General features: G+C 32.2%; 9 protein-coding genes across 9 annotated transcripts; 4 read left to right on the forward strand and 5 right to left on the reverse strand.

Moving 5' to 3' along the window:
* Positions 1–145: 145 nt before the first annotated feature.
* TPHA0B00790 (40S ribosomal protein uS14) lies at positions 146–316 on the reverse strand (the record flags this gene model as incomplete). The annotated part of the gene is made up of 1 exon (XM_003684137.1): positions 146–316. One exon carries the CDS (start codon positions 314–316, stop codon positions 146–148), a length of 171 nt encoding a protein of 56 aa, XP_003684185.1.
* Positions 317–1,679: 1,363 nt separating this feature from the next.
* TSR1 (small subunit rRNA maturation protein TSR1) lies at positions 1,680–4,088 on the forward strand (the record flags this gene model as incomplete). Its single annotated transcript, XM_003684138.1, has 1 exon — positions 1,680–4,088. The coding sequence occupies one exon, from the start codon at positions 1,680–1,682 to the stop codon at positions 4,086–4,088; it is 2,409 nt and encodes an 802-aa protein (XP_003684186.1).
* A 467-nt stretch (positions 4,089–4,555) lies between these two features.
* Positions 4,556–8,551, forward strand: IKI3 (Elongator subunit IKI3; the record flags this gene model as incomplete). Its single annotated transcript, XM_003684139.1, has 1 exon — positions 4,556–8,551. The coding sequence occupies one exon, from the start codon at positions 4,556–4,558 to the stop codon at positions 8,549–8,551; it is 3,996 nt and encodes a 1,331-aa protein (XP_003684187.1).
* Positions 8,552–8,701: 150 nt separating this feature from the next.
* RAD59 (Rad59p) lies at positions 8,702–9,304 on the reverse strand (the record flags this gene model as incomplete). Its single annotated transcript, XM_003684140.1, has 1 exon — positions 8,702–9,304. One exon carries the CDS (start codon positions 9,302–9,304, stop codon positions 8,702–8,704), a length of 603 nt encoding a protein of 200 aa, XP_003684188.1.
* Positions 9,305–9,835: 531 nt separating this feature from the next.
* Positions 9,836–17,446, forward strand: USO1 (Uso1p; the record flags this gene model as incomplete). The annotated part of the gene is made up of 1 exon (XM_003684141.1): positions 9,836–17,446. One exon carries the CDS (start codon positions 9,836–9,838, stop codon positions 17,444–17,446), a length of 7,611 nt encoding a protein of 2,536 aa, XP_003684189.1.
* Positions 17,447–17,576: 130 nt separating this feature from the next.
* SMC6 (DNA repair protein SMC6) lies at positions 17,577–20,936 on the reverse strand (the record flags this gene model as incomplete). Its single annotated transcript, XM_003684142.1, has 1 exon — positions 17,577–20,936. One exon carries the CDS (start codon positions 20,934–20,936, stop codon positions 17,577–17,579), a length of 3,360 nt encoding a protein of 1,119 aa, XP_003684190.1.
* Positions 20,937–21,327: 391 nt separating this feature from the next.
* Positions 21,328–23,529, reverse strand: CTF3 (Ctf3p; the record flags this gene model as incomplete). The annotated part of the gene is made up of 1 exon (XM_003684143.1): positions 21,328–23,529. The coding sequence occupies one exon, from the start codon at positions 23,527–23,529 to the stop codon at positions 21,328–21,330; it is 2,202 nt and encodes a 733-aa protein (XP_003684191.1).
* A 302-nt stretch (positions 23,530–23,831) lies between these two features.
* On the reverse strand, positions 23,832–25,049 carry TPHA0B00860 (CRAL-TRIO domain-containing protein; the record flags this gene model as incomplete). The annotated part of the gene is made up of 1 exon (XM_003684144.1): positions 23,832–25,049. The coding sequence occupies one exon, from the start codon at positions 25,047–25,049 to the stop codon at positions 23,832–23,834; it is 1,218 nt and encodes a 405-aa protein (XP_003684192.1).
* A 764-nt stretch (positions 25,050–25,813) lies between these two features.
* Positions 25,814–26,851, forward strand: TPHA0B00870 (uncharacterized protein; the record flags this gene model as incomplete). Its single annotated transcript, XM_003684145.1, has 1 exon — positions 25,814–26,851. The coding sequence occupies one exon, from the start codon at positions 25,814–25,816 to the stop codon at positions 26,849–26,851; it is 1,038 nt and encodes a 345-aa protein (XP_003684193.1).
* Between the last annotated feature and the right edge of the window lie 210 nt (positions 26,852–27,061).

Below are 27,061 nucleotides of genomic sequence, written 5' to 3' on the forward strand. Positions count from 1 at the left end.
ATTTATTAGATTATGCCTTAAAGATTATATATATATTAACTATATCTACAAATGTAAAACAATCGTAACATATACCGATCTTATTATAATCCTTTCAACTTAATTATAGAGAAAACTCTCTCTTAAATAAAATAAGAGAGGTTGTTTATCTGTACTTGTTGAAACCGATGTCGTTAGCTCTTTCTCTGAAACATTGACGACAGATGTTTAAACCGTACTTTCTGATCAAACCAGTGTGAGAAGAACAGACTCTACATTGACGAGAACCTTTACCGAATCTTCTTGGGTGAGAGAACCAAACGTTTTCGTGAGCCATTTTTATCTGTAATGAGAATAATAATAAAAAATTGTTAGTAAAAAAACGCACAAATCACTTGAATATATGCCACCGTATTTCCACAAAGTATGCCAAATAGTATTTAACTGGTTTATTGAGACGAATTCTTGTAATCGATAATGAAATGACTATGCAACCGCAAATAGAAAAGAAACAATCAAGAGTTTCTTTCCGGTTCAAAAAACACACGCCTATTTATACTCCCACTCGGGTTATATATTATTGGGAAATCCTCCTCACTCTCTCGACAACAGTTTCTTACACTTCAGCAATCATCATATCAACATGCATTATCCATATATATCACTTGCGGACCCTCGTAAATCTACAGCCAAATCTGTTATTCCAGAAATATCCTATTTTTTTGCATAGCTTCATATCAAACGGTGTCAACTCTCAACATCATCTTATTACGTACATTATTTGTAAATTATGGTTATACTTATCTTATGTACTGAACAAAGCAATTACGAGACTTCAATTAAAAAAAATACTGAACTTCTTTTTATAAATGCCTAACACTTGATACCTTCACTATGCAGAATATCAGATTCATCAAGTTGTAAATTATCAAACAGTCGATGGATTCACCAAAGGACGTTACAGATAAGATAATTTTTTACCTCTTGGTTGAAAGAACGAAATATCAATGAACTTCAAACATTGTATGTATGTAATTGAGAGTAGTTCAATGACAGAACATAATGGAACAGTGCAACTAAATGGTAGTTAACAATTTGAGCTTGGTACTCCAGGATAGTGAACAATATATGATATTATCTACCAGCCCATCGAAAAGTTTCAGTAGTGTGCGTCTATTAACAAGTTTGGTGATGATGTGAGTGGGTGTTCGTCGCTGTTTTTGTTTTCTTGAAAAGTGACTTTTGACCGCTTTACAGTAATGATCGGTGCAGAAACGTATCGACGATCTGAATAATGCTGCTTAGGCTACTGACGCAACTTTCCCACGCGGAAAATCCAAAAAATTTAAAAAATAGAAAAAAAAAATAAAAATAAAAAGAGAAAAGATGTCTGGGTGCAGCAGTCACATTAGGGCTCTCAGGTCCGGGGAGGGTTTAGGGCTATTGTGATCTCTGAAGTGAAAAATAAAAAATTTTCCATTTTGCAAACAGAGCTCATCGCAAATTTATTGTATTCTATATAGTATACTAAGTGCAGTTAGACATATCTACCTCTATATCTCTATCCATATCGTACATATCTATATCTATATATATATATAGCACAATTGCAATCATTACTACATAAACAATACTTCTTGCTTTCTTGCTCTCTTTTTTGTCTGGAGCCGTGCAAGCGATTATATACTGTTTTACCCACCATGGCTGGTCATTCACATAGAACTTCTGTTAAGAACGGTCATAAGACGTTTAAATCAAAGCATGCCTCTAAAGGGGCCTTGAAGAGATTGTATAAGGGTAAAGTTGAGAAAACTATTGCAAATGGTAAGATGATTAAGACTATCACAAAGTTCCAAAGAAAAAACACTGCAAAACAATTGAGAAGTAAGAAAATATCATCTACTTTAGAGATTAGAAAGTTATTTGAAGGTAAAAATGGTGCTGAGAAAATTATCACAGTTATTCTATTAACTGAAGATATTAGTGCAAATGATATCATCTCAAAACTAGTGAAAAGTGACGACATTGAAATCCCAGAAAAAGATGACTCTCCATTAGTCAACGATGTATTCATTACCAAATACAAGACGAATTTGAAATTTATTGTTCCTGATATGTCGAACTTCTTGAACATTTTAGATTCTGCGAAAGTCGCTGATTTCGTTGTCTTTGGTTTGAGTGGTACTTCTGAAGTCGATCAAGAATTTGGTGAACAAGTGATTAGAGCATTAGAGTTACAAGGTATTTCATCGTACATCGGTGTCGTTACAAATTTGTCAAAAGTTCACAAGAAGGAGAAGTTCCAATTAGATGTCAAACAATCTTTAGAGAGTTATTTCAAACATTTTTTCCCAAATGAGGACCATATATTCAACCTAGAGAAAAGCTCCGAAGCATTGAACGCATTGAGATTTTTATGCCAAAGATATCCACGTCCAGTCAGCTGGAGGGACAATAGAGGTTATTTAGTTGCTCAAAAAGTCGACTTCGTTGAAAATAATAATGATCCAAATTCTGAAAATGGTAACTTGGTCATCGAAGGTACTGTTCGTGGTGTCGGTTTTAACGCTGACAGATTAGTGCATATTCCAGGGTTGGGTGATTTCCAAGTTAATGGAATCGAAAGAATTTTGAACTCCACACGAGGACCAAAACCTTCAACTACAACACTAGATGAAGTCGAACTGTTGGACGCTGAGCTAAGTAACAAATTTGAAGCAAACCAAGCTACAAGAGAAACTTTAGAAGAATATGCTTTAGAGGACTTGGACATCGAAGAATGGTCTGACTACGATGACGATTTCGAATACGAAAATTTAACTTCCGCAAGATACGATGACCATGGGTTTTTACCTGGTAGAGAAACAGCTGCGAAAAAAGTGAAACTTCCAAAGGGTACTTCCGAGTACCAAGCTAAATGGTATCTGGATGATGTCATCGACATTGACGAAGATGATGAAATAGAAGATCACATTGGAGAGGAAGATCTTGTAGAAAAATTACAAACCGAATACGATGAAGACATGAATATGGACACCGATGATCTTGCCAGTAATCATGTTGCATTCTCAACAACTGACGCACAAACCGAAGCTGGTGATGACGATTTTATTGATTTATCCCCAGAAGAAGAAGAACGTCAATGGCGAGAGTTCAAAGCACAAGAATCTGATGATCGTGATTTCCCTGACGAAATCGAATTGAATCCAACCGAATCAGGTATTGAAAGAATGAAGAGATACAGAGGTTTAAAGAATCTGCACAGTTGTGTATGGAACTATAATGAAAAAGATCCATATGCTCCAGCTGAATGGAAGCGTATTTTAAAAATCGGAGACTATAAAAATATCAGAAATAGACTACTAAAAGAAGCTAAGAAGTCTGCACAAGTTATTGCTGGCGATCGTATAAAGATTTACATCCAATTCCCAAAATGTTTATTAGAAAAAATTACTGACCCAACCCAAATATTAGTTTCTGTCTACAGCTTATTACCTCACGAGCACAAGAATGCTATGGTTAATTTCTCTGTTGAAAGATGGGAAGCATACGATGAACCAGTTCCTTCTCACGAACCACTTATTGTACAATACGGTGTTAGAAGATACACTATTCAGCCGCTATTTTCTTCAGCATCAAATAGTTCTAACAATGTTCATAAATATGAAAGATTCTTGCATCACGACACTATCTCCATTGCCACATGTATTGCGCCTGTTGATTTCACACAATCTCCTGCTATTTTCTTCAAATCGAATCCAAATGATCCAAAGGGTCTAGAATTAGTTGGCCAAGGTTCATTCCTAAATGCTGATCATACAAGAATTCTAGCAAAGAGAGCTGTATTAACTGGTCATCCATTCAGATTCCACAAGAATGTCGTCACTGTTCGTTACATGTTCTTCAACGCAGATGACGTTGAATGGTTCAAGTCTATTCCATTATTCACAAAATCTGGCAGATCAGGTTTCATCAAAGAAAGTTTGGGTACACACGGTTACTTCAAAGCCTCATTCGACGCCAAACTTTCGGCACAAGATATCGTAGGAATGGCTTTATTCAAACGTATGTGGCCAAACACTTCCCTTCCATGGTATGGTGAAGAATAATAATATTTTCCATAACTTTTATCCGACATCATCATATATAATTATATAAGCTCACACAGGTCTGCATAATAAACATATTTAAGAAATAGAATTTTTGAAACTAATCAATCTCGTGAAAGCTTTATATAATAATTACTGTCATTTAGAACATAAGGGAAACTATTCGTCACCATATTATGTGACATCGTTGTTGCTGAGGCTGGAAAATATATAATCGTCACCTGACATTAATATCAAAAATATCAAATTTTTTAATCAATGAGCTCATCTCAAACAAAGTTCTTCTAATATAACATGTCATAAAGATTATGTAAATAGTCTTAATAACCTATTATCAGTTCTGAATTATCATCACATATATAGATATATATTATATCTTGTAGTTTGTTAAAAACTGGTAGCGTACTAGGGAAAAAGCTGGAAATCATTGTAGTTTTTGGGAGTACACAACTATACTAGCTAGGAAAATGCGTAATCTAGTGACTTTGAACCATGGGAAGTTCAAACCAACTTCAATGGATGTCGAAGAATTCGACGTGGCTATGGAAGTGGTTGATAGTGTTTTTGATACTTTAACTGACAGTATAACTTGCGTTTTAGTCAATAGTGAAATTGGTAAATATGAAGTTCAACAATTCATGAAAGACGGATCTAAAAACGTTTTAGTATCGAGTAACTTTGAAACATATAACGATACCCTTTTGTCATTTGTTCATTTTGCTGATATCAACCAGTTAGTATTTATTTTTAAAGGGGGTGACATCATCTCATGTACTTATGACAGTACTACATTCGATCCACTACTAACTGTTGTTGAAATTGTTGGTTCCATTGATAATGGAATCGAAGCTGCAGAGTGGTCATCTGATGAAGAAACATTAGTTTTAGTTACTGCAGACAGTAATGTAGTTGTATTATCTAAGTTATTTGAGCCAATCTCTGAGGTCCCATTGCAGGTTGAGGATTTAAAAATGTCAAAGCATGTCAATGTTGGTTGGGGTAAGAAAGAAACACAATTCAGAGGTGCTGGTGCCCGTGAAATGGAAAGACAAGCACTAGAAAGTTTAAAAGCATCTGGTTTAGTTGGTAACGAATTACGAGACCCAACTATGCCTTATATGGTTGATTCTGGTATAGCTACAAACCATGATAACGGTTCCGTTTCTATATCTTGGAGAGGTGATTGCGAATACTTTGCTGTGTCTAGGCTACAGACAGTCACTGATCCAGATGATGAAACTTTAACCATTAATAGAAGAGTCTTAAGAGTGTATAACAGAGAATGTGTTTTAGATAGTGTATCTGAGCCTGTCGATGGAATGGAACATAACTTAAGTTGGAAGCCACAAGGCTCTTTAATTGCATCTATCCAACGTAAAACACATCTACCCGGGGAAGAATCTTTAGATTTGATCTTCTTCGAAAGAAATGGTTTAAGACATGGAGAGTTTGATACGCGGTTGCCGTTAGATGAAGATATTATCGATATTTGCTGGAATAACAATTCTGAAGTATTGACAATAGTTATGAAAAACAAAATTCAATTATGGACATCTAAAAACTATCACTGGTTTTTAAAGCAAGAGCTATACACTAATGGAGTTACTTATGCAAAATGGCACCCTGAAAAGGATTTGACCTTAATGTTTGGTTCAGAAGATTTTGTAAATATTGTCGATTTCTCTTATAAAATGATCCAAGGTTCTACATTTGCTCCATTTGATTATGGTACTACTGTTGTTATCGATGGAACTACAGTGCATATAACTCCTTTATCGATTGCAACTGTTCCCCCACCAATATATTTTAGAGATTTTGAAACACCAGATAATGTAATCGACGTTGCTGTAAATATTTCAAGTGAAGTATATGCTGCTTTAAACAAAGATGCGCTTGTGTTAGCTTCTGTAAACAGCATAGAAGAGATGAGAGATGGTAAGCATCCGGATATTAGATGTATTTTACCTAAAACTGAATTTGCGAATGAATCTGATACACTAAGACAAGTTGCTTTCATCAATGATTCAATTGTGGCTGTTTTATTCGATTCTGGAAATCTCTCTCAAATTAGCATTATTGATATACAAGATATTAATAATCCTTATGTTTTGAACACTATCGAAATCTTTAACAAAGTATTACTATTGAGAAGCTCATTCGAATACAATAGTCTGGTTTACCAATTACGTGATGGTTCTATTCATAAATTAGATGCTGAAGGCCAAATTGAGCAAATTGCTCAGTTTCCTAGAATAGTATGTGATTTTAGAGTCAAACGTGTCCATAATTCTCAGCAATCTTCAGTTAATGAGTGGAACTCATCAAGTTCAGAGCTTGTTGCTATTGGATTAACAAGCAATGGTAAACTATATGCCAATGATGTTCAACTATCATCTTCAGTCACTTCAATGGAAATAACAGATACCATGTTGCTTTTCACATCGGCTCACCATCATTTACAATTTATTCATTTGAATAGTACTGAGTTTAAACCAGTTCCTATCGTTGAAGGCTTAGTTGTAGACGAAAGAATCCGTTCCATTGAAAGAGGATCTATTATTGTTAATGTTATGCCATCTAAATCATCAGTTGTGTTGCAAGCAAATCGTGGTAATTTAGAAACCATTTATCCAAGAATTATGGTATTGTCTGAAGTGCGTAAAGATATATTGGCTAAAAAGTACAAAGAGGCATTTGTTATCTGTCGTACACATAGAATCAACCTTGACATTTTACACGATTATGCTCCTGAATTATTCTTTGATAATATAGAGTTGTTTATAAATGAAATCAAGAAAGTAAGCTACCTAGACCTGTTTATCTCATGTTTATTAGAAGAAGATGTCACTGAAACGAAATACAAAGAAACTTTAAACTCCGACATAGATGAAGCTTTTAAGCTGGCACCTGCCCCTCTTACAGAAATACAACAATATGTGAACAAAAAGCACTTTGACCCTTCGAAGTCCAAGGTTAACAAGATATGTGACGCTCTTTTGAATGTATTTTTAAATAAACCAGAATACAAAAAAAATAACTTACAATCCATATTAACAGCTTATGCCTCGTATAAACCACAAAAATTAGAAGAAGCATTGACTTTGATTTCCTCATTAGAGAGTCCTTCCGAGCAAGATGAAAGTATAACATATCTATGTTTCTTACAAGATGTCAATCTTGTTTATAAGGTTGCTTTATCATTATATGATGTCAAATTATCTTTAGCAGTTGCACAAAAATCACAAATGGATCCTCGTGAGTATCTACCATTTTTACAAACACTTCATGAAGCCGACACAATTCAATGCAAATTTTTAATTGATGATCATTTAAAGAACTATGAAATGGCATTAAGTCACTTAATTGAAGGAGAAAAGTCTGAGTCTTCAGTTTCGGAAACAATCATCTCATATGTCGAAGATCATAATTTATATAAACATGCATTAGCATTGTTTAGATATGACACTTCTAAACAAAATTATATTTATGAAATATTCGCTAAATTTTTATCTTCTCAACAAGACTACACCGAGGCTGGTATTATTTTCGAAATGCTAGAAAGATATGAAGAATCTTTGAATGCTTTTATCTCAGGTAAAAGATGGAAGGAAGCTCTATCAATTGTGTTATCGTATTTTCCTGAAAGATTAAATGACATTGCTGATGATCTAATTTCTAGCCTAAAATTTGAGCACAAGTACCTGGATGTTGCTGAAATACAATTACATTTCTTGAATAACGTGAAAGATGCCATGGAGAATTATTGTAAAGCATATGGATACGATATAGCAATGTTACTTGCAATTAAAAATGATCGTAAAGACTTGATCGAGTCAGTTGTAGATATCAATTTATCTGAAGGATTTGCTGTGGTAGCTGAATTATTAGCTGACTGTAAAGGTCAAGTTAACTCTCAGTTAAAGAGATTAAGAGAATTAAGAGCTAAGAAAGAAGAAGACCCTTATGCATTCTACGGTCAAGAAACTGAACAAGCTGATGATGTATCTATTGCTCCATCCGAAACGTCTACAAAAGAATCATTTTTCACAAGATATACTGGTAAAACTGGTGGCACTGCCAAGACCGGTGCATCAAGACGTTCTTCTAAAAATAGACGTCGTGAAGAACGTAAACGTGCTCGTGGTAAGAAAGGTACCATCTATGAAGAGGAATATTTGGTTAAGTCTATTGGTAGATTAATTGAAAGAATAGATCAAACTAAACCTGACGCTATAAAATTAATTGATGCATTATGTAGAAGAAATATGAGAGAGCAAGCATATCAAATCCAAAAGAATTTTTCGGAAGTGTTGGCTTTACTAAAGGAGCATCTTGTGGAAATATATACTATTAGCGAAAAAGATAGAGAAAGATTTGATGATAATGGTGTTATTTACTATCTACCTGAAATACCTATTCCAAATATAGCTGAATTTCCAGTGAACAAAGTTATAGACTATTGATACAGCCATAAGCAATGTAGTTTCTATATTATTAGTAATTATTAAAATTTTATTTATATCAACTTATCGTTAACGCATTAAAAAACCTGTATATATCTCCCCTGTTACTTCTTTTTAATTTAACTCATCTCCCTATACATATATCCTATTTTAGGTCTTAGAACCAAATAAGCCATCTTTAAAGTAATTTGTCTCAACTTTCAACTCATAATCTTCCATTATGTTCTGAAAATTTAAAAATGCTTCTTTCATTGCATACGTAACTACTTCTTTCTTAGATTTATTGTATACTTCACCTCTTGAATGCATTGTGCTAGCTCTTTTACAAAAATGTGCTGAATTTGTGCCATCTTTTAAAGTTATTTTAACTTTAGCTTCACTTTGCACTGTAAATTTCTCCTTGTATCTTGAATCTGGATCATAATTAGGAATTGTAAGGCATTCACCAGTCTCAACATGTAAGACATCCATATGCCAACCATCATAACCGAAACAATCATTTGCATATTGAATAATCAAATGCGAAGGTAATAATTGCGCTAAATCAAATTTGTTAAGAACACCATTATTGTGGTATCTGTAAGAATACTTTTCAATTTTAGTTCGAAATTTATTAATGCAATTTACCGACCATTTGCTGTTAGGTCTCCCATCCCAATCTTCTAAAACATTCAATTCTTTTATATTAATTCCTGAACCAGCCGAGAATACAGTATTATCGTAGCAAATTCGATTCGATGAGTTGACACTCATGTTTAGTATACAAATAAATATTTGTTCACTTCCTCCTTCAGGACTATACCATGAACAAAAAAAAACCGCAGCTAAAGCTCTTACACTACTCTTGTTGATATCACCCTATGATTAACATGTTTCTAATTCAACATTAGGAAATTAAAATGATTTATTAATCATTTCTATTTATATATATTGTATATTTTGATTCGATGACCTTAATCAAGAATAAGAACATTCTTAATATTTTCATCTCCACAAGATTACCCGCACTTTATCTTTGACATCTAAAATGAAAGTAAACGTTATTCAATATTAATTAACCTTCAACTCATCAAGATATATTATAAGCAATGTGTTTTGAATTCCAATATAATTGATACACAATTTAGCAATTATCCTATTATCAAATAGAATTAATAATACTAAGTCTTCTGTTCCAGTGGGTCATTTTTTGCCAAGGTACCAAACTATAGTACTCTATATCTGTGATATATTTTGGTGAACGGCTTAGATCTGAATTAGATATATGTGTTAAAATATAATAAAATGGATATTATTCAAGGTATTATACAACCACCCAGGGTTCAATCAGCTGAGGAAACAATTCCAACTTTATGTGACCGTTTGTCTAATTCTACTCTAATTAATGACAGAAGATCTGCAATTCTAGGAATTAAATCGTTCAGTCGTCAATATAGGGAAACAGTAATTGCGTCTGGTTTGAAGCCCCTTATCAAAACCTTGCAACGTGATCTGGTCGATGAGGATATTGTCAAGGCTGTCTTAGAGACTTTATTAATTCTATTCATTAGAGGTGATGGTGATGAGGATTTAACTCGTGAATGGATTTCACAACAATCTCGTATTCAAAATGGTAAATATCCATCACCCTTAGTAATGAAAAGTGAGAATCAACAAGCCGACCAATTTTCTTTGTGGATTGCTGATGCTTTGACACAATCTGATGAACTTATTCATCTTATTATAGAGTTGATGGATACATCCAATTTTCACATTAGGTTATACACAATCCAGTTGTTAGAAGCCATCATTGTAACAAGACCAGCAAGAGCTCGTAGTGCCATTACCTCTTTACCTACAAGTATATCTACTATAGCATCATTATTAGATGATTCTAATGAACTTGTTAGGGATGAAGCAATTTTACTATTAATGACAGTTGTCAATGATTCTCCCCATGTTCAAAAATTGGTCGCCTTTGAAAATATATTTGAAAAATTATTCATTATTATTAATGAAGAAGGTGGTTTGCGTGGATCTTTGGTTGTCAATGATTGTTTATCATTAATTATTAATATTTTAAAATATAACACTTCAAACCAAACATTATTCTTAGAGACAGGTCACCTTGCAAAATTGGCTTATATACTAAACGAGCCTATTACCGGGGAAGAAGAATTTTTCTGGAACGAACAGAGAATTGTTAACATTATCTCAGCTTTGGATATCGTATCTCTAACGATAGAGCCAGGTATCTCTACAACAAGAAAACACCAAGATTCATTATTAGATGGGAAGGTTTTAATGATTACACTACGTTTAATATTTTACCATAATACACCTAAAGAAGTTAGATCAATAGCTCTATTAACTACAGCTGATATGATAAGAAATAATGAGATAGCTCAAAATGAATTTAGGAAGGTAGATGTTCCTTATATAGACCCTTCTTTACTTAATGGCTCAAAAGCGAAAGATGTCATTTATCTCCCGGTAATATCTTTATTAGTCAATTGGGCATTATATGCTAATTCTGTACACACATTTGCAATTAGAGGCGCTGCAATCGATTTACTAAAGGCATATTTCCACGGAAATTCAGAATTACAAGAATTATTTCTACAAGATCAACTTGAGGAATATAAAAATGAAAATAAGAAGAGACAAAATGAACAATTAGCAGATTTCAGGTCAAATATTTTTGAAGCTATCCTAGATTACGATCCAGATCTGAGGTTAAACCCATATAAGTTATATTTTGCAAGCGAGATTGTAATGTACTTTATACAAGAAGAAAACCCTTCAAATGCATCCCATAGAGAAGCGATAATTAAAGTAACCTCGGGTACCCAATTAGAAGATGATACTGATACTATGAATCCAATTCAAACATTAAGTGAGTTACTTCTCGCTAGTTTAAATGAAAGCGATATTCGTATTCCTATCTTCTACACATCTTTTCTAATTGTCTGGTTATACGCTGATTTCAATGCTGTAGATGATCTGTTATCTAATAAACCAAATCTACAATCTATTTTATCTTTTTCTTACCAATTACAAGGTGATGATATAACAATTAAATGTTTAGTTACTATGTTACTAGGTGTGTCCTACGAATTTTCGACGAAAAATTCACCGTACCCTAGAGCAGATTATTACGCATTTATTACCAAAACTATGGGTATTGATAATTATACTTCTAGGATTAAACAATTTAAGGAAGATTCTTTATTTGCTAAAGCCCAAACAGGTATTGATTTCATCAATCCTGATATTGATGAAACTGGTTTACCGGAAGTTTACTTCAATTCTTATTTTATTGAATTAGTGCAAAAAAATTATTATCGTATCAAAGCTGCCCTTTCTCATGATCCAAATGAAGAACCTGTTTCAACTTTATCTTTTGAAATCTTTGAAAAACTTCAATCTGATTGTACCAATTTAAAAAATTCCTTGAGTGCTTTAGAAAACGATTCTTCTAGTAAAATTGATACTCTTGAAGAAAAATTAACTGAATTGCAAAATGATTTTAATATTCTTTCTGAGAAACACTCCATCTTATCAGGAGACAATATATCTTTAAACAGTAATTATGAGAATATTAAAAATGAACTAAACTCCATTTCGGAACAACTTTCAATGGCTTCAAAAGAAAATGAAAATCTTAAAGCTACCAATGCTTCACAGGAGGTTGATGTAAAATCCCTTAATAAAGAACTTAATGAAAAAGAAAAATCGATATATGAATTGGAAAAGCAGTTAAATTTAACTAAAACAGAAAAAGATAAAGCTCAAGAAGGAATAAATAAAATGAATAATGAACTTCGTAAGTTAATGACCTCCATAGATACTTTAAATGAGGATAAAAGTAGACTTCAAAATGAAATAAAACTCCAAAAAATTGAACTTGATGATAAAGAGACTAAAATCAATTCTGAGATGGAAAAAACTAGTAAAGAATACGATAACCTGAAAAAGTTGCTTGCTTTAAAAGAGGAGGAAATAGAAGAACTAAAATCGAAATTATTGATTTCGGCCAGAGATTTAAAAGAATACAAAGGAAAATTTCAGAGCCACGATTCACTTGTGCCAAAATTGACTGAAAAATTAAAGACATTGGCCACAAGTTTTAAAGAATTAGAGATTGAGCGTGATGCGCTTCTCCAAAGTTTGAAAACGAATGAAGAAAATACATCCTCAGAACTCTCGCTGTTAACTTCAAAGTTAGATATCATCAAGTCAGAGAATGCTACATTAGAGAAGAATAAGAAAACATTACTTGAAAATATTTCTAACTTAGAATCAAAAATAGAAGACATGATTACTGCTCATACAAATGAAAAGAAGGCTTTAGAGGAATCCAAAGAAGAATTAGAGGAATTTGTTATTAGTTTAAATGAACAGTTAGAAGATTTAGAGACATCCAAATTAGAGAGTTCCAATAAGGCGTCTGAATTGGAAGCTAAAATAAAATCATTTAATAATGAAGTAAATAGTTACAAAAATCAATTGGATACAGCTAATAATTTGATTTCCAAACTACAAATATCCTTAGATGAGGCAAACTCTAAAATAGAACAACTAGAAGAGGATAAAGTTTCTGATTTGAAAAATTTGACTAAGAAAGATCAAAAGTTGGAAGCGAGAGATAATGAATTATCAAATGCTAAACTACAAAATGATGAGCTACTTAGAGAACGACAATCCCTAAAAGATGAACTTTTGTCAACTAAGGAAAAATTTAACTCAGTAAACGATGATTTAGAAGAACTAAATTCCAAATATGTTACGATTGAAGAAGAAAAAAGGACCCTTGAAAATTCCATAAACGAAAATCAGTTTACAATAAAAGAGTTGAAGGATAACATTTCAGGATTAACCAATGATTATAATGCGTTAGAAAGTTCTAAATTGGATTTAGAAGAAGAACTTTCTTCACAGACTACTGAACTTGATCAAAAAGATACTTCATTAGCTGAACTGTCGAAGAAATTAGAAGAGATAAGTTCCGAAAAATTAAAACTTAACAGTTTGTTACAGAATACTGAAACTAATCTAAAGGATTTAGAAAAGGTAAATGAAGATAAAGAAATAAGAATTCAAAGTCTCGAAAAAGAATTGAAAGTAGTCAAAAGTAATTCTAAAGAAACAGATAATAAGCTACAAGAATTAAGTGATAAGCATGACCAAATGTCCAGAGAATATGAAATATTAAAAGCTGACAAAGAGAGCTTATTGAACTCTAAAGAAAAGCTTTATAAACAATACAATGATAATGTTGAAAAGATTAATAACTATGAGGAGTCTTTGAAGCAATTAAAAAAAGAGAAAACAACATTGCAAGCCAACTTAAAGACTACAGAAGCAGAATTAAATGATTTACAAGAAAAATATTCTGCGAATGTGAACTCTTATAACGATATCATATCAGAAAAAGACAAGTTAACTGAGGAGATTAAACTTTCAGATGACAAGATTAAAGAGTTAGAATTAGTATTGGAAGAGAAAGATAAGGTAATAACTAACCAAAATGCTGAAATTAAAAATATAAAATTAGACTTTGAAGAAAAGGGAAACGATTATAAAAGAACAATAGTAGATTTGAAAGCAAAACTTTCAGATCTAACCAAAGAAAGCGCCGAATCTAAGTTACTAATGGAGAAAACCATTAAAGACCTTGAGAAAAATATGGAAACTTTAAAATCTGAAAGTGTTATATCCTCGAATCTTTCAACAGAAAGAATAACTAGCTTAGAGTTAGAAATTGCAAAATTAACAGAAGAGAAGAAAATTAATCAAACTAATTTTAATGATAAAATCAGCGAATTAAAGTCCGATATAATTAATTTAGAAAAGGAAAAGGATGATAGTAAGGAAAAAAATAAGACAGAATCTGCAGAATTAAAGTCAGAAATTGAAGAGTTACAAAATAAAAATTTTAAAATGATAGAAGAACACACCATTACCTTAGATGCACTAAAAACTGATGTAGAAAGATTAGAGAAAGCCAAGGAAGATTTTCAAGTACAAAATAATTCTCTAACTTCTGATCTGGAAACTAAGAATGAATTATTGCATAAACTAAAAGAAAAATCGGCTAACACAATATCTTCATTGAAGGAAGATCTTGAAACACAAAACTTACAATTAAAGGAAAAAACAAAATGTGCTGAAGAGTCTGCTATTGAACTATCTAATATTTCTAAAGATCTCAATGAACTATCGGCAAAATACGAATCCTTAAATTCTAAATTGTCACTCAAACAAGATGCTTTATCTGAAATTACAAATGAAAATGCTGAACTAAATTCACAATTAGAGAAACATAAAGAAGAAATAGCAGATTTGAATTCTTCATTAAATGATATTAATTCTAGATTAGATTTGAAGATTAAAAATTTTGATAGTATTGAGTCAAAAAATTCTGATCTGGAGAAGGAGTTATTAAAAGTTAACGAGGAGCTGGCACATCTCAAGGAATCATCTTCAAAGACAATATTATCTCTAAACGATAAAATAACCTCCTTATCTGAAGAATTTGAAAAAGAAAGAACACAACTAACCGAAGGATCGGATTCTATTACAAAGGAATATTCTGAGAAGATAAATAGGTTAGAAGAATCACTAAGAAAAGTGGAATTAGATAAAGACAAGGAAACATTAGAATATAAGAACAAACTGACATCTATCATTGATCAATTGTCAGAGACCGAGAAAGATCTTACAGCCGCAGAGGAGGACAAAAAAATATTAACAGAGACTCTAAATGATCAAAAAACTTCTTTAGATAAGAGTCACGAAGAGTTAGAATTATTAAATAAACAATTATCTGATGCATTAAGTGACGCACAATCAAAAGTGAACTGTATATCTGAACTTCAATCCAATAATGAAGCTCTTATAAAAGAGGTTGAAAGTTTGCATTTGCAAATAACAGATCTAGACTCCAAATTAAATGAAGCTAACGTAAATTCTAATTCCAAGGAAAATGAAATATCGGATCTGCTAATAAAAGCAAAAGATAATTCTGATCAATTATCAGAAATGCATTCAAGAATAAAAACCCTAACTAATGAATTTGAACTTAACGAAAAATTGTTAAATGAAAAATCTGAAGAATTATCAGCCATTAAAGCTGTGACTGAAGGAAAAGAAAATGAAATAAAGAAATTAACTCAAGAATTAGCTTTATCGGAGGAAGAAATCGCTGTCATTAAATCAAAATTGAAAAACTCTGATGAAACTGCCGCTTCAACTGAGAGGAAACTTTTAGAAACTAAAGAAATTCTTAGCCAAATGCCAACAGACCTCACCACTGCGAATAAAGATAAATCTGACTTAAGTATTCAACTCACAGAAACGAAAAAACAACTTGACGTCTTAAATTTACAGATAAATGAAAACGGTGATTTACTTTCAAGTAAAATTGAGTCACTTAAAGAAAAAGAGGATCAGCTGGAAAAATTACAAATTGAGTCTGATAATTCCAAAGAAGAAATAGAAAAACTGAAACATCAGCTTTCAAAACTTTCTGAGAATCATGATAGTATTTTATTGGACAAAAATGACTTAGAAGCGAAGGTGCATGATTATGAAAACGCAATTGCTGAACGTGAAAATGAAGTCAAGAGGTATCAACTCTTATTAAATGAGAAAGAAAGAACTTCCAATGATTTTAAAGATAAAATTACCGTAGCAGAAGAAGAGATACATAGTTTAAAATCCGAATTAGATCGATTAAAAATTGCGTTTGACGAACAAAAAAAGAGCTTGGATCTCGCCAGTGAAGAAAAATACAACACAAATTCGATATTAGAAGATAAATTAAGAATTAGTAGAGACAATTTTGAGAAGCAGTTATCTGAAAAAGATGATAAAATTTCTGAGTTAATTATAGCAAACACCGATGCTACAGAAAAATACTCCTCATTGCAAACGGAAATACAGTCATTAAAACATTTAATTGATGAGATTAAAGAAGAGAGAGATTTATACGAAAGTAACAATAAGAATAAGAATGATACTATCAAAGACCTAACTGCTAGCATTGCAAACATTAAAAGTGACTGCAAAATGAAAATATATGAAAAGGATGAAGAGATTGAATTATTAAAGGCCAATACCAAATATGAAGAACGTAGATTAGACGAAGAGCTTACTTCACTTAAACAGAAGTATGATGATTTGAAGTCGAAAAGTACAGAAGAAGCAATTTTATTGAAAGATAAGTTACAACATAAAGCATTAAATATCGAGACGTTAAATACAGAAATTACTAGGCTTGAGACTAATATTTCTGAGTTGAACTTGGATACATCGAAGTTTAAATCTCTAAATGAAGACATACTATTAAAGCAATCTGATAATGATTCTTTATCAAAAAAAATAGACGAAATAGTGAAAGAAAAGACTGACCTAAAATCAGCAAACGAAGAATTAGTTATTAAAAGTAGAACCCTAGAAGAAGAAATGAAAGAACTATCAAATTCTAAGAATGCTTTACAAGCTGAGCTTAAAACACTTTCAAAATTAAAAGAGGAAAAAGAAATCCAAACTTCATTGAATGAGAAATCAAAGGAAGAAAATATTCAGTTATCAAAGAGCAATGATGAATTACAATCAAAAATTGCAGAGTTAAACAAGGATTCAATGGAACAAAAGCGATTACTTGACAAATCTAGACAAGATTTATCAGAGCTCGATATTCTCAAAGAACAAATAAAAATACTACAAAAAGAAAATACAGAATTAAAAGACAACCAAAATGATAGTTCAGAAGTTGATGATTTAATGCTATTAGTTACCGATTTAGATGAAAAAAATACCTTTTATAAGAAAAAATTGGAAGAGCTAGGAGTCAATTTCTCTTCTGATGAGGAGGAGGATGAGGATGATGAAGATAGCGATCGCGCTTAACTACCACATTAATGTGTAGATAGACGATTTATTTCTATTTTCGAAGATGTTGTATTATAGAACGCTGTAAAAACCTAAAATCGTATATATAAAATTTAGTGTTTGTAATTATATTTATACAATGTTATATTTAACCATAGAAATTAGAATTATTTTGTCTTTCTGGATCTTTCATTTTATGGATATTAACTCCTGCGCTATCTATATCAGAAATTTTCCCGATATCCTGAGGTGTGATAATGATAGTTTGAGTTCTGGTTTGATTTTTTAGTTTCTTTACAAGCAAACCTGTACCAATTTTTCTGTTAACTTGATCCATAAATACATCAAATTCATCTAAGGCGATTATTCTAGACCTCATAGGTTTCCATGTTGCCAATAATAAAGCCATTTGAGCAAATGACTTTTCACCACCAGATAGATTATCAATAGTTCGTGGTTTTCCACCATTACTTGTTAATATATATATTTCTAGTCGCTTGGATTTGGTATTAAATGAAAGGTTACCAGATAAATTTCTGACCCTTAAGGAAGCTCTAAAGTCTAAATCAGCATCTAAGCATGTTGCTTTTTGAGCAGTCTGTAAATTTTGAACCCTAATTTGTATCGATTTATATAGTACTTCAAGTGTCTTATCTATAGCCAAATATTTCTCTTGACTTTCCCTATATTTATCTCTACTCTTTTCAAATAATTCAATAGCCTGTTGTTGGGTAAAACCTGCCTTGTTTTCTGCTTTTTTAATCATTCTTGTGATTTTTTCTAGTTCCTCTTTGATCTCTTCCTGTGTAGATGGTAAATCAGGATCATTAACACGTTCTGGAGTACAAAATTCGCTAGCAGTTATAACTTGCTTTTCTATACCTTCTTCCAAAGATTGTACATTTTCATCAATTTTTTTTATAATATCTGTATATGATTTAATTTTTTCACTGTAAATTTTCAAGTCATATTGATATTTTTCCATTAAAGATTCTCGATTAATAACTTCTTCTTTAGCCTCTTTCAATGATTTCTGAGAAGCAGTGAGATCATTTAAAGTTTCATCGAAGTTAACCTTTAATGGCTGTGCTTCTTCAGTTATTTGATCTAAATTGTTTCTAATTTGTTGAATACTATTTTCATATGCAATAATTGCCTTTTTTTGATTATCTTTGTCAGTTTGTTTGGATATCAACGCACCAGTATCCACAACTTTATTCATATTAACTTTTAAATCTGTAATATGTTTAGAATTCTGTTTCAATTGGAGACGAGCTTCAGAGCTCTCATCAACTACTGAACGCAACTTATTTCTAACTTCTGACATTCTCTCTTGATATCTCTGCTTTTTAGCATTTAACTCATTAGTCTCTTGTTTAATGAATTCCTTCAAATATGTTTCCTCATTCTTCGAGGATGAACCTACTTTTATCTGCAATTTATTTTGATAATCAACTGTATCTAGCCTAAAACCACCAACTAATTGATAGCCAGATGTCTCATTTCTAAGTGATAAGGCTAAATTAACATTTATCGGTTTTCTATCCAGATAACTCTTTGCTTCGTTATGATTCGGTATCAGAATTACCTTTTCAATTTTATGTTGGTCAATAAATAGGGACTGAACCCCAAGATTTGAAAATTCAATTGCGTCAACTAGTACTGGGAATTTTGATTTTGCTTTACCATAAGAATAATCTAATGCTTCCAATTTTGGATAAGTGAAAATTCTAATATCATTTCTAATACCAACTTCCTTAAACATTCTGCGAAGTAATTCGTTATCTTCCAATGTTGAAACAATGAAGGCATTCAAAGAGGATGATAAATATCTTTGTATAGCACGAGTCCAGTCCTTCTCATATTCACTTTTTACCGTCACATAAGATCCTAAGGGACCAAATGGTTTACGACTAAATTCATTTGATCTTCTTTCAATCAAATGGAGAAGTTGAGGTAATCGATGATCAAAATTGTGCAAAAAATTATTATTACCAGCAGATATTCCTTTCAGTTCATTTTGTTTTTCCCTTATACTATTTTCTAAACTATTAATTTCAGTTTTTGCTTCTTGGATAATATTAGATTCTTCATTTTGTAAATCTTGTAACTGCACTGTTAATATATCTACAGTAGCAACTAATTTCTCATTTTCGCTTTCATATTTTTTTAAATCAACACCCATTTGATCTTTATCACCTCCCATTTCTTTTTGTAATTGCTGTTCAAGGTGTAAAATATTTTTATCTAAAACTTTAATCTTCTCTTTACATTGTTCTATATTTTTTTCAGCTTCAGATTGATTACGTTTCTCTTCATCGTACTTCAATCTTACCTTACGTAATGAATCTTTTGCTTGTTGATGTATGCTGTCTTTTTCTGAAACTAATTTGGTTTGATTTTCAATTTCTTTTTCCATGGCTAGTTTATCATTATCATACCTTTCCATTTTATCAGTTTTTACTTTCCTCTTATCTTCAATAGCTTTCATTTTTTTTTTGTATGCTAAAGATTCTCCTTTCAGTTTATCACAATTCTTCTTATTAAATTTAATATCAATCCATAGAGATTTACCTTGTAGAAGTTTTTTTCGTTCAGTAAAATTACTTGTTTGACCCAACTCATTTAATAAACTTTTTGCATCTTCATATTCTTCTTTCAATCCATTTAAACTATCTAAATGAGTTGTCATTTTTTCTTGCACAGTTTTAGTAATCTCCCTTGCACGGTCTAAATTATCATTGATATCCTGAAGTAATGTACCTTTCATGAAATGTCCATATTTTTCTACTGGACTAGAGGCTGCTAAAAACGATCGAGCAGCATCTTGTGATAAAAAACACATTGGATTGGATACTGGAACAGAGAAATAGTCGATAATTGTTTGCATATCTTTTCTTTTAAAACTAATCTCTTTTCCAGATTCGGCTCTTAAACTAAAATGAGATACACCATCTTTTTTGATAGTTCTCTCTATTATAATTTCAGATCCGAATTCCCCTTGGTTATAAGAACCATATTTGCTATTTTCTAAAACTATAGTAATTTTCGTAGAATTACAACCTTCTCTAATCAAATCTTTTAAAGAGTTACCTCTATTAGTATCACTAGCCTTGGCACCAAGTCCTATCGTAATTGCAGTCAAAACAGCACTTTTCCCACTACCATTATTACCTACAATAAAATTTAACCTTGGGCCAAATTCCATCTCAAAATTCTCATGACACATAAAATTCCTCAATTTAATCTTTTTTATGTAACCTGATGGCGATTCCTCAATATATTCAGTATTTATACCTTCATATTGTGTTCCTATAGAACTTGAATACTGTGTCATAGCAGCAAATTCATGTCTTCTTCTTTTTTTAGTTGGATGAGTGGAAGCGTCAATATCCTCACCAGTTCCATTTAATGCATTACTTTGTTGTGCAACTAATAACTCTGCTTCGTGAGCAATCTCATGGTCTGCCTCTCTTGGTCTTTTCCTGACCTCAGTAGCACCATCCATTATTAAAAATTTTGGCGTTTCCCTGATCTGATATTATTTGTAAGCTTACCTGAAATTGACCTAACTGAAGCAAATATAGGTTTAACCGTAAACCAAAGAATAGTCACACTTCTACACCACTAATAAGAAACTAACTTTACATTGTAAATACAACAAACAGTATTGACAGTATTACTTAGTTTGTTTATATTTACATATTTAAATGCACCTTTCAGATCGGTTTTATTATGAGCGCGCATTGACAAAGACTGTCAATTCAAGCCCTTAAAGGTTGATTCGATGAGCTGAGTTAATTCGATAAGAAGAGTTCAGTTGAATGTAGTTTAATAAATTTGAATATTTATATAGATACTTGACTAAATAAACTATCAGTTCAAATACTAAAAAACATTTATGCTAATTGACCGGTTCTTTCAATGTCTTTGTTATTCTCATTGTATTTGGATAGACTTTTTAAATATGTGAATAAAAAGAGAGGGATCATGGAGTATGATGAATTACTTGTAATCATTTCTTTTAATATTTTGATTCTTAACTCAATGATGGCATTGGTATCACTTAACCAAATGCCAGGTATATTTCCCGCATATGTATTGTTAATATGTGTCATAAACATCTTAAAGCCTTCTTCTGTTAGGGTACGGTTATAATGAACTTTTGTGTAAGTTCTTTCTTCTAAATCAAGCAAGTACTTGGAGCATATAAAACTTAATGACGGAACTCCAGTTATAGTGAAAACAGCTCTAGAAATGTTACTAACGTTTGGAAAGTATAAGTTATTTGTAATGCTTTTAATGAACTCATTTGGTAAACCGAATATTTTTTTAGAAATTGTGATTTTGTTTCTCCATAAGTAATTCGTTAAATCTAGGATATATTGATTTCCCCAGTTAACGATCATATAGTCGGAACTTTTCTCATGTAATAGTTGTTTTGACTTTATTAAATATTTACAACAAACATTTACGATTATTGGATCATCAGAAAGTAAAATATTATTCATTAAAGAAGGTGGGATCATAATTTTCTTTAGTATTTTATCATCCTTGTAACATTGTGATGGGAAGGATAGAATACTTTCAAATAATAAAACTAATGCGATGGTTACTTTACGGTCTGTTACTTCATTGAGGTAAACAGTTACAATAAGTTTTGATATGTCATTAATTATATCGGCGGCAACCAACATGTTTTCTTTACTATTGTAGATTGCTGAATCATTCAGCCATATTTTTATCATTACTACAAAGCTTCTCATGAGATTAAAAAATAAGGTAGTTGAATTATTATTATCTTGTTGCCATAAGTGACACATCGCTAACATCTTAAGCACATATTTTCTCATGTCATTATTGTTGGTTGGATTCAACAGAGGTATCAAAGAAGTCGACAGAAAATTGAATGAAAATAGTCTTCTATTTAAGTATTCTGAAGTTAAAAATTCACTTGCAATTTTTGGGATAAGTTGTTTATTTATCATACATTGCATCATAATTTTCCTAATAATTATTATTACTTCGTGTTCAGATAAATTGCCGTTTAGGTTAAAACAACGTTTTAATTGTACTTCTATCCAATTGTATATTTGAGATTGACTACTCATATTATTTCCCTCTTTTATTAAAGTTGTGATGATTACTGAAGAAGCAATGCGATCATCAAATATATATTCTAAATTCTTTGGTACTACAACCGTTCTCCAATTACAGATGAGTTCCTTATTATTCTTAACTGTTGGTATATATATGTGTCCAGCTGGTGGGTTATGCAAGTAACTATTGAAGTTGCTAGATATATGTTGTTGTGATGAGGTTAATTGCAACTTTAATGATTCCACTGAACTGTTTATATAATCTTGTGTAAATGCTCGACCTTTAACAGAACTGGATAATATATTGGCCACCAGTTTCAGTTGACTTTCATTTATTTCTAAGTTGTAAAAATTTTGTAAACTTCTTTGATTGCATGCTAATTTTGCTTTAATATCTGAAATTGATTGCGAATGTCCAACAATGGATGTATACCTATCCAAAATAGCTGCAGAATAAATATTGGCTTCCAAGTACCCTGGATTAAATGCAAATTTCTGCAAGTATTGAAGTTTCCATTTCCTTACATCATTTCTAGATTTAGTTGTCCAAATAATTATGTAGGTCAGCCATTTTTGTAAATATTCATATTGCCATATATGAAGCCATATCGATCCATTAATCTCATCACTTATATGATCCCACAAGAAATAGTTTTGAACAAGCCACTTCACAAGGCTTACCTGAATTTGTCTTGATGCATAGTACTTATATTGTTGTGACAAACTTGATGTTCCTAAACCGTCGATTATTGTCTTAATCACCATCAAGTCAATGGCCTCGTTTGGAAGTAAATAATTTTCAATAATAAATACTTTAGTTGTTGCAGTTATAACTGGAGATATGGTAACAAACCTTATTATGCTTTTCAACTGGGTACAATTCAAACCATATTCTGGGACAAGGTTAAATAAATCATCTAACCATCCTTTCAGCAAATTGTTAGAAGAAGTATCTGTTGAGTCAACCAACAGAGTAATAGTCTCATCCAAAAGTCCAGACATCTCACTTGTTTAATCTGTTCATAAATGCTAATATATTATAGAATGTATATACGGTTATCAAATATAAATCATCTTAGATATCATTGATGGGTGTCCTTTATAACCTTTGTTTACACTTTCTTTAGTCGCGTAACATTAAAAGACCGTCTTATGCTCATTGAAGGTTGCATAATAAACACGTAAATGAAAGGAAATGGCATATTGCAATTTCTATTTAAGTGTGTATTTATGAGTTTTTTATTTAAATTTGACATACATATATTTATCTGATTAATATTTAAGTATCGTATTTTCCCTTCGTTTTATAATTTTAGAGAGCCGTTGATATCGTACGTCGATCTAGATCTGACGTAAAGGTCTAACGATGCGTAATTCTTGGATAGTTTTTCCATTATCTCTATTCTTTCATTGAATAGCTCTTGTGATTTTGTTTCGTCCTTGGTTTTTATCCATTCTATAGTTTTATCCTTCAATGATCTAATAATAGCTTCTCTTTCTTTTTGAATAGGGTCTCTTTGTTCAACATCAGTCAATGTTTCATCCGCAGATTCATCAGGACAAACGTAAGAATCAAAATCAAAACCGAGTTCACCTCCAAGATATTCAGGTAGGTTTTCTTTCGAAATCCAAGTTAAGAGATCCTTGGTATTGTATGTAAACATAATCTTACTTGCCACGATGGGATCTAGCCAAGCTTTTATAACATTCCAAATAGGCGAAAATAGCCAAGGAGCATTATGGATCATTAAGTGGCCAAGACACTCAGGATAATGAGCTTCAAAAACTTCCACTAAAAACTTTACTGGTGCATAATCCATATTTGCCATTGTGAAATCAGTTAAATCAAATAAAATAGTAGCCGAAAGAACAGGTTCCTTAAAGAATAATCTTGTTTGTTCAATAACTAAAAGCGCATATTCCTCTAATTCTTCAGGTGTTTGATCTTTGGAATAGTGCAAATGTGGTCTAACAATGATAATGGGCCTACCCTTAAGATCATAACCACAGATGACGGCTTTTTGTAATTCCAAATTTTTAACTACACCTTGTTTATTATCATTATAAAACTTCCTTTCACCACCTCTGATGATCTTCAAAGTATCAAACTTTGAGAGTCTCCATTCTAATGCTTTCACAAGCATTGAAATAGATTTTTCAAAATGCCATTTTCTAGCTCTTAAAAATTTTAAAACATAATCATCTGGAGTCTCTATATTCAATGAATTCCAAAATAAACTTTCACTAGCATCTTTATCTATACCGTATTTTGTGAACGGGTCAAATGACATATCTGTCTTACCTTTAGTGTCTCCGGAAGTACTCTTAGATCCCCATCCAAAGTAAGATGAGCTTTTTTTTGGCTCAGTAACGACCTTATTATCATTTATGGTATCCAATAGTTCTAGTAGAATACTTTCCTCAAGAGGTTCTCCCCAGAACCTCAGCAAATAAAACCATAACTGCTTCAATACCAGCTGTTTGTTATATTCCAGGGACTTGTTCTCCTCTTCGACATTCATTTTGTGATATGAATTGATTTTAGTGTTCAGTGAATTTCTATAACTTAAAGCCTCACTCAATTCTCTTTTTGCAGATAACCACAGTCAGTTCGAGCAAAAATCAAAGGGAAAGCCAAACTAATATAAGTCCCCTTATAAGCATGTGCCAGATATAAATATATATAAAGTGTACAAACTGCAAACCTCTATTTGAAAAGTTGTTAATGAAAGAACTTGAAAGATTTCGAATTCGAAATTGAAGATGTCCTAATCAGGACATGGAAACTCCTGAGCTATATCCTAAACAGGCAACTACAAGCCAATTTTAGAAACAAAATTGTCCAAATCGGGTAAAAACAGTTCGTTTAATCTCTGATTCAATTGCCGTTTTAAGATATTTTCATCGAAGAGGCATACTTCTCATCCCAGTCCAAGCCTTCTTGACTCTCTCGAGACATATGCTTGCGAATGAACCAGTTGGAACCGATAAGATCCAATTGCCATATCTTTCAGTTGCCAGCAATGCCAATTACATTTTATGTTTCAATATTTTGGGACACAACTTGCTCAACAAGTAGGGACTGCACGTTTGGATCAGAACAGTGCTGCTGTCATACATGAACATCGCCATCCCCAAGTTAGTCAAGCCCTGTCTGTTAGAAACTGTTATATTCGGTGTCATGATTTGATGTCTTCTGAGCTGAACTTTTAAGTTGCCATTCCGCGTGAATGGCAAAGTCTCCAGAGATCTCACACGTTTTGTATGGACTGCTTCATATAAAGAAATGAAGTTAAAGGAAGTGAGAGAGAAGATTTGTGTACATCAACATTGTACATCACATCAACGATTGCAACGGTGCAAAGTTTACGAAATGACTGAATCTCGTGGAATCTGTTACCGTGTGGTGAATGAAATCCCTTCACACCTTAAATTAACAGACTCCGAATCATTTGTCTATATTAAGAACCCCAAGTACCACATCGGCGAAGGGATTGCTGGCATTCTGACTCTCCCACAATCGATCCCTAATTGCAACAAGACTATAAAATTTGTCCTGCTGCTGCATGGGATGCAATCGCATAAGAATGCCATATACCAACCCAGATTGGCAAAACGATTGGCACAGTTAGGATACATGGTATTGCGAATAGATTTCAGAAATAATGGTGATTCTGAATCTATTGTGGACGATAATAAAGGTAGGTGCTTACAAAGAGATTTAGAAGATATTGAAACGATATACGATCTTGTCACGAGGGAAAGCAAGTTATTATTAGGAGGAGGTGAGAATGAGTTATCCTTTGATTCGATTGTTTCGCATTCTAGGGGTGTGATATCGATGTTTGAGTTTGTTAGAACTACTAAAGCATGCATTAGAAACTTGATAAATTGTTCAGCAAGATATGAGGGCTTGACTTTATATGATAAACTAACGAAACAACACCCTAACTGGATACTTGATAATGGGTACGAGGCAACCCTTCTACAGCACAATAAATTTGTCAAACAGTGGATATACAAAGATGAGATGTTGAGTTTCATAAACGCAAGCGAAGATAATTTTAAGCAAATCGATCCTCAAATCAATTTATTGTCATGTTACGGCGCTCTCGATGATGTTGTACCCCAAAGTGCTCCTTCCCAATTTGCCACACTGTTCCATGACCATCACCATAAACTAGTAATAATCCCAAATGCTAATCACAACTACTACGGTCACTCAAACGATCCAAATATACTCTTTAAACCACTTAATAAAGGTAGAGTTGACTATAACGATGACTTAACATCAGTATTGGTTTCGTTCATTGCTGCCGGGTAATTTTGCACTGCAATATTGAAAATTATCAATTTGTCCTTTACAAGCATTTAAAACAACAATTAAAGATACTAAGTGTAAATATGTAGTTATAATATTTATAAGTATTTATATTGCTATGACCTCTCTATCTTATCATTGAGAAGTAAATAGCTGCATACACGGTGCAGAATCTTGTTGTCAGTTTTACTCGGTTATAGCAATAAACAGACT

Source organism: Tetrapisispora phaffii, chromosome 2, assembly GCF_000236905.1.
Source record: "Tetrapisispora phaffii CBS 4417 chromosome 2, complete genome".
Taxonomy (NCBI): Eukaryota; Fungi; Ascomycota; class Saccharomycetes; order Saccharomycetales; family Saccharomycetaceae; genus Tetrapisispora; species Tetrapisispora phaffii.